The sequence below is a fragment of the Tripterygium wilfordii genome, chromosome 7 (genome assembly GCF_013401445.1).
Source record: "Tripterygium wilfordii isolate XIE 37 chromosome 7, ASM1340144v1, whole genome shotgun sequence".
Classification (NCBI taxonomy): Eukaryota; Viridiplantae; Streptophyta; class Magnoliopsida; order Celastrales; family Celastraceae; genus Tripterygium; species Tripterygium wilfordii.
The window spans coordinates 13,443,845-13,453,313 of NC_052238.1; the positions used below are offsets into that span (position 1 = coordinate 13,443,845).

Below are 9,469 nucleotides of genomic sequence, written 5' to 3' on the forward strand. Positions count from 1 at the left end.
TTGTATGTTTCTCTGTATAAAGTTGTTGCTTTAGGTTAGAAGAAAAGGTTGATAAAGACATTTAACAAATCCTAAACGCGCTTTTCCATTTACATATTTACCACATTCATTCATTTTGGATGTACGCGCACATCTTTTTTTTTTTTTTTTTTCCCTTATGCATCTTTTTTTTTTTTTTTTCGAAAGGTTCACAATTTACATACACGTTAAACAATGTCAGAAAGGCATGAAGATCATCAAAGCGGATGAAAAATTACTCAAATCTCAAACTCTCTTGGTGAGAATAGAACCATGGACAGACAACTTGACCAATCAAACTATTTCTCATTCTCTTTTTTTCTTGCTTCTTACTTCTTAGGAATTGCCCTCTTTCTCTCTTACTTCATGGAATAGTTCTTACAAATTGCCTTGCTAATCATAAAGAATTAAATATAGACGTTATCACGCCACTGTATTATTAAAAAAAAGATACAAACAACAATTGTTGCACGCGATTTGTATGACCTTTGACCAAAGACACAGAAGAGCATTGTCTCATATTCCATTGGAACCGCGTTTGATTATATACTTGTTTTATTTTCTTTTCTTTTCTTTTAAATTGATTAACATTATTTACACTCCGCATTTAATTAAGTATACCCCACTCTAAATAAACCTTAAAAAAACATAACAGCTATGACTACACCTCAATTTATGTTTTTTTTGGACTTCTTTTCAATCTGCGCCCCATGGTGCCCAACGCCGTCTCTCTCACACATATGACCAACACCGGATTTTAGCAATGCAATCACCAAACTGGTCACCGATGGTCCCACAAGAACCACACAAATTGCAATAATATTTTCCGACCAATCCCGCCTGGCCGCCTCGAATTGTCGATCATAGCTACCAAAATCGTGCTCTAAAACTCGCGGTCGCATAAACTGCAAGAATATTTTCATTACATATTTTCATTTGAGATACTCGTGATTCTCTCATTACTTAATTATTAAACAATATGGATATGGATTTCATTTATGTGTACACCAGAGAGTAGAGAACTAGAGGTCACATGCATCATTGTAGCTCGAATATTTTCAAAGTTGAAAATGCATTGCCTGTCATCCTCACGATGACATATATTATATTATGCTTTTCTTTTTATATTTCTTGTAGTAGTGGATTAGCATTAATACTATATTAATCAAACACGACCACTAACCCCTCCTACTTTACTTATGGTCTTATATAACTAAAAGAAATAACTAAAAGAAATAACAAAGCCAAAGTACCAAAAGCCAACAACAGCAAACTGAAAGTGTAAGCAAAAAAAGCAGAACCAAACCACAAAAAGATGGATGATCAAGAGGAAGACAATCCCTCACCATTTTGGCTCCAAAACACCAGTCCCCGCCACTGCCTCCGCCGCCGCGACTCCTTTTCTTTAATATTCAATTCCGGTTTCATTCTCATCTTCTTATTAGCCATTGCGTTTCTTCTTATCTTCGTTATCGTTCCTTCCTTTCTCTCCTTTACTGCTAAGATTGTTAAACCGCATTTGGTCAAGAGAAGTTGGGATTCATTGAATCTAGTTCTAGTACTTTTTGCGATTGTCTGTGCGTTTCTCAGCAAAACCAGTAACAGCAACACCAGCAGCGGCAGCGGCAGAACCAATGATAACCATTTTGCAGCTTCAAGTTCAAGTTCAAGTTATTATGGAGATCGGAACATCTATAGCCAAACCAAAAACGAGGCTCAGAAATCGAATCCATCAACGCCACAAAGTAATGATCGTTGGTACGATTTTCCAGATCGAACGGCTTATAACAAGTTGAACAGACTAAGAAGCGGCCGCTCGTACCCAGATCTACGGCAGGAATCGTCCTGGGTTACCGGTGATGAACGGTGGCGATTCTATGATGATACCTTTGTCAGTCAAAGATCTGATCAATGGCTGCCCGAGTCTCAAGAAGTCAGAGATAATCGCACCGGGAGTACTAAGGAGGTTGAGGTGGACAATTCGGCGAGTATTACTCGTCAGAAGGAAGTTTCACTACCTCCAAGAACATCTCCGCGGCCGGCGCCTGAACCGTTACCTCCACCCCCACTAGCTCCAGCTGTTGCTACACAGTCGTCCCAGCAGCAGCCACCACAATCGAGCCAAGCTCTGCTGTCTAAGGCGGTGAGGAGGAAAGCAAAGAGGAGACATACTGAAGAAGATAATGGAGGTGAAGGAGGAAGTAAGAACATGGATGCGGAAGTAAAGAATGTGATCTATCGACCACAGCCATCACCGGCTGCACCTCCATCGCCACCGCCTCCTCCGCCGGTGTTTAGCACGAGTGGGAAGAAGAGAGGCAAGGATTTACTGATTTCACTTAGAAGAAGAAAGAAGAAGCAGAGACAAAAGAGTGTTGAGAATCTTGAGAGTCTATTCGATCCTCAACCTCACAATTTGTATTCGCAACCACCACCATCAGCGCCGCCACCTCCGCCGCCACCTCCACCAGCATTCTTGCAAGGTCTATTCTCTTCAAAGAAAGGTAAAGCCAAGAAAGTTCATTCTGTCTCAGCAGCATCACCTCCTCCTCCGCCACCTCCGCCGGCGCGTGTATCAAGGAATGTGTATCATTCGGCACAATCGCTCGAAGCGAGCGCGTTGAGTCCTACGAAGGCCCAAAGCGCACAAGCCGCGGCCCATAAGGCTCCAAAACCTGTGAAGACGAGCATCTCTAATTCTGCGGCAGACGATAATGTAGATAGTGGAAATGCATCGCCATTGATTCCGATTCCCCCGCCACCGCCTCCTCCGCCGTTCAAAATGCCAGTGTGGAGGTATGTGGTGGAAGGTGACTATGTTAGACTAAAGAGCATATCACGCAGTGCGTCACCGGAGTTGGAAGATCCATCGGATAAGGAGTCGAGTCCATCTGCAATGGACGGGACATCGTCGCCGTTATTCTGTCCAAGCCCGGACGTGAACACCAAAGCTGATAACTTCATTGCAAGGTTTAAAGAAACTCTCAGGCTAGAGAAGGCGAAATCGATCAATGACAGAAGGAGGTCAAATCTTGGCCCAGAAACAACTCAAGGCCCAGCAAAAGAAGGCCCAAGTTAGCCTTTTGATTTATTGATTTTTTTTTTTGCTGTTTAACTTTATGAGGATATGTTGATTGTTGAGTTGTTTTCTTTCGCTTTTGGATTACACATTTACACACGCAAACACAGGTTACATATATAGACAGGTTTGATGTTCTGAGGAGTTTTGGATTTTGTTCTTTACTTCTTGTGTACGATTTTTTTTTTTTTTTATAAAAAGGTTCGTTTGGGAAACAATTTTTAATAATAACATATATGTTGGTTTTATATTTTTTTTATTTAAAGGGAATGGGAGGGGGTTGGACTCGAATCCACACACTCAAGATGGGGCGTCTTGTACATGCATACCAAGTTGTTGTTCTACTACCAGCTTGGCACATATATGTTGATTTTAGAGTGCTCTTAAAAATGTTAGCATATATATTTTCCAAAATATTATGTATCGGGTTAATTTTTTTTATAGTATATATGCTATGACAAATTACCTATAGTGTTATACAACCAATTATCTTAAAAGAGGGAGATATTTCTGAAATTATTGGTTAAAATTCTAAAATGCTCTTGAAATTGCTGGTTTGAGTAGCATTTGCCAAATGCAACTTGAATCATATAATACATGCCAGTTGAAATTGTTCACCAAACGATACCTTAGTTGTCATGGTTGCAGCCTTCTCCATTACAAATTAATAAAAATTTTCAATTTGGAATTTAGTTGTATATACATCCAATTTGTGCACACTATTGAATTGGGACATGATGAGGATTAGATGGATTTAGTGGCAATCTGTATTTCTTAACATATTCACAAGGGAAGAGACATCTATCACTCCCTGGAAGCTAATTGTTTTATTATATCTTCAAGAGATTGTTCTTGCTGTATACTGTGAGCCCACCTTACTTTGATTCGGACTTGCTCTATGCTTTGCTTCAAAGTCATAGCAATCGATGGATGCACGCGATCCATGAAAAATGCTTCAACCTCATCAGCCTTTTCATTGCTTGCAAACTGCAAGATCAAATGGATCAACTTCATTTCATGGTTAGTGTTGAAAGAACATTATAGAGCAATTTCAAAAGCTTCCAGCGCCGCAAATAAGGATAGATTTAACAGCATAAATAAGTAAATAACAGATAAATTCTCGCGTAAGGGGCTCCTGTACGAGAGAGACCTTAAAACATCGGTGTATGAGAGAGATCAATATAAATGCAGCATATATATGCAGTATACTGCTGCAGTATTGTAATGTAATGAAATCAAACTGCTTACCGGCGTGACTATATCTCTGACGAAATGAGTAAGTAGCATCCCATCACCATGCCTCTTCAATATTAGGTCCCAATTCTCCTGCATGTCATACCCAAGATGCATGTCCGATGTTAATGACTCTTTCTGTCACATTTATCTTGTCAGTCACACTAAAAAATCATAGATAATTTTGATTCTGTCACACCCAGAAACTCCGCCTACCTTCAACCATTCCCAAGCTATTTCACAGCATTCTGTACTTATTCCAGCTAATCCGTAAATGATATCTTGATCTCGAACCTGAAAGGGGGTTGAGATAAACTTGGTAGCTGTCAGATTTTGCTTTAAAATAAGTATGTTGACAATCTTAAGAGTTGAGAGTTCAGTTAGCAAATTAGACCTCATCAGACACCAAAAAGTTCAGAACCTCTACACCTATATTTGGGTCTGGACATGATGCCAAATATCCTGTGGAAAGTCCGATTACGTAAAACATTAGATTCAAATTAGAAACTTTCATCCATTAACAATCTAGGATGGAGAAGCAGCGACGTACTCAGAACCCGTTCCTTCTCTTGCACGGTATCAACTTCCCTATAAATCTTCAAAAGCGAATCAAGTCCACTTCTATTTGAGGTGCTACAATTCCTCATTATGGCAATGTATGCTGCCTGCAAGGGAGATTGAAAAAAGGCTCCGTAAACAGAAGAATATAAAGTGGGCATTAAGGTGTCATCGTGTTACCCTTCTCATGTCGGCTGAAAGACACTCGGTGTTGCCATCGTTTATTAGCATCTGAAAACGCTGCATTGCTTCTTCGTGAGTTTTCTTATGGTCCAAATCAGCCAAGGCCATAAAAACTTCTCCCCTCGACAACGCGCTTAGATGACTCTCTCCAGAAACTGGTTCCCAGCCTAGTTCTCTGCAACAGATAACATGAAATCTAAAGAGTGAAACAATCCGTAAAAATGAAAGGTGTTCATATTAACAAACCGGTATACACTAATTTTTCATACTCAGCAGCATATAGAAGAATCCCAATGACAAATTCTTTCATTTCTTTTACTGAACCAGGAATGGCATCTCTTGCGATCTTCACAACATTATAACAGGCCTGGTGTACAAATTAGCAAAAAGGTAAGCTTACCAAGGATGTCAAAATAAATAGAAATATTCAAGAAAGTGAAATTATCCTTACATCGATGAGTTTTGACAATACAATGTAATCAAGCTCTTTTCTGTACACATCCATCAAGCTAAGCAAAGAAGAGAATGGTAGCTCACAAGCCACACAAAGGGCATATGTATCATCCAAAATGCCTGAGAATAGACAACCAAGACTATTTGATTTTATTTCATTGACAATTTATAGTTTATACTGCAAATAAAGTAATCAAAAGTTGTCCGATTAGCATGCCCTAAATACTGTATAGGTCAAGTTCCCCGGCCTGCAAATGATTTTCTCAAGGAATAGAACATGGATAATACAAAGTAATGTGACACGTGACGCATACCAAATTTATCTGTAGCTGACAAGCAGTTGTTCTCTACTGCCTTCCTCAATTGAGCTGCCAGTTTATCTTCGTATTTTACTCTATAAAAACCACTCTGCTCAACATTAACTTTGATCCAAAAATGTTCATCATTTGTTCCTTTGAACGACTCTGAATTGTCATCAGGAGAAGGTAAAAGCTCTGATATATCCACCCTTTCAACTGTTGAATCCATAAGGAAATTCTTGCGCCTATCGTATGAGCCAAGGCATAGGGTTATTGGTACAATCCATTGCCCATCACCACGGGAACCAGACAAGAGAAACTGTGACTGCAAATCCAAATCAATATTATGTTTATTGCTACTACAAAGAAAATTTCAGTGATGAGCCAAGGAAATTTCAACAGATGCATGTTTTCCATCACACCACTGGTAGTACCTGTTCAAATTCCAAAATAAGATCTTGAGATTTTACAAAGATAACTGGATAGCCTTTTTGCTTTGTCCAACTATCCATTAGTGAGTTTACTTGAGCTCCCGATTCCTTAGAAAGAGCGCTCCAAAAATCTTCTGTTTTGACGTTACTCCAAGCATATCTTTTCATGTATGCCCTCAAGGAATTCTGAAAGACATGAATGAAACACATGGCTAAAAAAAAAAACTAGACCATTTCAACGGTGGCATTTAAAGGCTAAGGAAAATTCATCAAAATATATGTTTCTGATGAAGAAAGATTCGGACCTGGATCATGTCATCCCCAAGATATCCCTGCAACATTCTAATGATAGCAGATCCCTTATAATAACCAATGGCATCAAAAACTTCAAGAACTGAACGAGCGTGGTGTATATCCACCTGAAAAATGAATATCAGCCCACAGAGGATATTGTTTAACTGTGTAATGCAATTATGCTTGAACTACCAAACGGCCTTTGGTTTCTCTTTTCCTGATGAATAAGTCGAGAAACAAGAATACATACATGCTACATAAACACACAGGAATGGATGGACACAAACACACAATAGACCTGTCCATATATTAACGGTGTTATTTTGAATGAAGTTCAGTATATTGTTTTGTAAAGCATGTGAGTCATACAATCCTTGGAAGCTGTATAGCAGCACGACCGCATGCTGCATATCTCCTAACTAATGGCATTAACCCAAATTAGCGAGCTAAACTGTTTAGGATGATAAAGTTTGTAATCGTAAAATCAAGTACAAGGATTGGTTTCTGTTACCTCAATTGGATGTGATTGTTCCAGTGCATCCATCTCTAGGCCACTAGTACTTAGTTGAAGAAACTGAGTCCACAGTTTCCACTCAGGAAATATTCTGTCAGCGGCCATATAACTAACCTGGAATTAAATCAAGTTTTAGAGATAGTCTCCAATGCAATTACAATTAGCAGAAGGAAACAGTTGAAAGTTACCCATGTTGCAAAACCCTCATTTAGCCATAAATGAGTCCACCATTCCATTGTTACCAGATTGCCAAACCATTGATGGGCCACTTCATGCGCCACAACAATTGTCAGCTGCGAAAGAAATACGCTTATTCAGCATCGAGAATGCAGACCAACAAAGGTCTTTAAACAATAGTAATATAGAAAACTCTTTTATATAATGATAGAGAAACTATTTTACACAATACAAATGTTACATGGTATTGGAATGGAAAAATGAATGGCCAATAGATCCCGCTAAACTCTTACGTGCTGTTTTTTAGCAGTTGTTGAAAGTTTAGCATCGTGAAGCAACTCATTCTCTCTATATGTAATCAAACCATAATTCTCCATAGCTCCACCAGAAAACTCAGGGACAGCAACCATATCAAGTTTAGCAAGTGGGTATGGCATTGAAAAGTATCTGAAAAAATCCACAAGAGGGTTAAGATTGGTATCGGTAATAGCATTACCACAAAATTAAGTTAATAAATGTTCTTCTACCTCTTGATTAGAAACAAACTTTGATATACTTACTCAGTAAATAGTTCAAGCATCTTAACAGCAACATCTAAAGAAAACTTCCCTTTATCACTCGTGCCCACTGGACAGTATACGCGAACCTTAACACCTGCAGAAAAATGTCAAGACTCTATTTGAGAAAGAGGATCGACTAGGAAGAAAAAATAAAACAAAAATCCAGCTTATACACGTACCATCAGCCGTTGTAGCTTCAATGTGATCAAACACACCGATAACAAGAGCAACCAAATAAGTTGACATGACAGGGGATTCCTCAAAATGGACAGTCTTAATGTTCCCATCAAACTTTTCATCAATAACGGGCATGTTAGACAACACTTTCAATTCTAGAGGGACATCCACTGTTATTTTGAAGGTAGCCTGTTAAGAATGAAAACAAAGTAGTTTTCTCTATTATTATATATACCATGCTATGATCAAAATGATGGAAACTTTGCTGATACATGCAATAGTATAATCCATCTTTCCATGTCTATGTTTATATGTGGTCTCTCTATATCTATCTATTGGTTTCACTTTCCTGGTGAGTAAAATGAAAATCAAGGCCAGTAAAATTTTACTGAAAATGCTGCTGACCTTAAGAGCAGGTTCATCCCAGCATGGAAAGCACCGCCTTGCGTCCACGGCTTCAAATTGTGTAACTGCCATATTCTTCTTCTCTCCCATATCCACATATGTACTACAAAAATCAAGGATCAAACAATAGTTGCATCCTGAATTTAAAAAGGTATAGAGCACCAAATTGATTCCCAATCAAGGAACAATACGACTGCTTTCTAGGAAAAAATTTTGTTGTGAAATCCAGCGGATGAAGGAAAATAGATAGTACCATCTATAAAACCCCCTCAAATGATCATTAAGAGCCCCAGAAAACTCAATCCCCAGCAATCCATCACCAACACCAAGCTTTTCATGGAAGACCAAAAAAAGTATCTCACTATCATCATCTAAACTGACATCACAAGGATGGTACTGCTGCAAAATTAAGAACAAAGAGATTTAAAGAAAACCCAATAACAATAAATCGTTGGTCATGCTTAACCAGGTAAGGACTAATTACTTTACTCTCAGCGTTCTTGAACCAGACTTCACTGACAGTAAGTTCCACAGCATTCAAGAGGATGACGTTGGTAGGTTCGGTGATGCTAAGGTTAATGCAAACTGTACCAGAGAAATTGCACAGAGAGAGATCAGGTTTGAGGTAAATATCATAGAATTTTGGGATTGCAAACTTTGGTAGCCTTGTTTGGCCTTTGAGTTGCTCCCTGCTCGGTTTCTGCTCCATTTTTCCTCTGATGAAAGCTAGCTTTGTGTAGCACAGAACACCAAAAGGTTTTCTTTTTTTAGCAAGCTTTTGGGGTGGGGAAATTGAACCATGAGTAAGAGATATTATACAAGTCGTTTGGTGTTATGTTTGGCAAGTAAATTTATATTTTGCAGTAATTCGAAGTGTTATATTCAATAATTAGTTTATTTACTGAAAATAATATCATATGCCCATTGTTGACAGATACTTGCTGTTGTCTTTACAGGTCCAAAAAGTCTTCTAATATTGTGGAGAACTTGAAAATAATATCATGCCTATTGTTGACAGGGAGAGTTACTTTGCTATTGTTCTCTATCGTGTCTTTATAGGAACAAAAAGTCTTTTGCATTGTGGAAAA

At 38.6% G+C, this 9,469-nt stretch overlaps 2 protein-coding genes across 10 annotated transcripts; one reads left to right on the plus strand and one right to left on the minus strand.

The window, feature by feature from the left end:
• Positions 1-1,236: 1,236 nt before the first annotated feature.
• Positions 1,237-3,171, plus strand: LOC120002706 (pollen-specific leucine-rich repeat extensin-like protein 1). The gene has a single exon (XM_038851477.1). The coding sequence runs from the start codon at positions 1,334-1,336 to the stop codon at positions 3,095-3,097; it is 1,764 nt and encodes a 587-aa protein (XP_038707405.1). The 5' UTR covers positions 1,237-1,333; the 3' UTR covers positions 3,098-3,171.
• Positions 3,172-3,776: 605 nt separating this feature from the next.
• LOC120002831 (aminopeptidase M1-like) lies at positions 3,777-9,190 on the minus strand. Of its 9 annotated transcripts, none has more exons than XR_005469191.1 (19): positions 8,866-9,190; positions 8,635-8,780; positions 8,382-8,484; positions 7,979-8,165; positions 7,800-7,893; positions 7,533-7,686; positions 7,251-7,355; positions 7,060-7,176; positions 6,560-6,673; positions 6,258-6,440; positions 5,839-6,148; positions 5,523-5,644; positions 5,341-5,438; positions 5,069-5,246; positions 4,881-4,995; positions 4,760-4,792; positions 4,547-4,624; positions 4,346-4,423; positions 3,777-4,084 (listed from the first exon to the last, which is right to left on the minus strand). XR_005469191.1 is itself a non-coding variant. In XM_038851670.1 (19 exons), the coding sequence occupies exons 1-19, from the start codon at positions 9,088-9,090 to the stop codon at positions 3,902-3,904; spliced, it is 2,655 nt and encodes an 884-aa protein (XP_038707598.1). In that variant the 5' UTR covers positions 9,091-9,190; the 3' UTR covers positions 3,777-3,901. The 9 variants fall into 9 exon arrangements, 6 of the variants coding, with proteins under 6 accessions (XP_038707598.1, XP_038707599.1, XP_038707597.1 ...); XM_038851670.1 differs by having other exon boundaries at positions 4,725-4,792; positions 8,635-8,777; XM_038851671.1 differs by having other exon boundaries at positions 4,547-4,653.
• Between the last annotated feature and the right edge of the window lie 279 nt (positions 9,191-9,469).

Coding starts and splice junctions, on each gene's coding strand:
- LOC120002706 (XM_038851477.1), top strand. CDS start 1,334: ATGGATGATCAAGAGGAAGACAATCCCTCACCATTTTGGCTCCAAAAC.
- LOC120002831 (XM_038851669.1), bottom strand. CDS start 9,090: ATGGAGCAGAAACCGAGCAGGGAGCAACTCAAAGGCCAAACAAGGCTA. Junction 8,166..8,381: donor GGGATGAACCTGCTCTTAAG/GTCAGCAGCATT, acceptor CATTCTTAACAG/GCTACCTTCAAAATAACAGT. Junction 6,674..7,059: donor AACAATCACATCCAATTGAG/GTAACAGAAACC, acceptor TTCATTTTTCAG/GTGGATATACACCACGCTCG.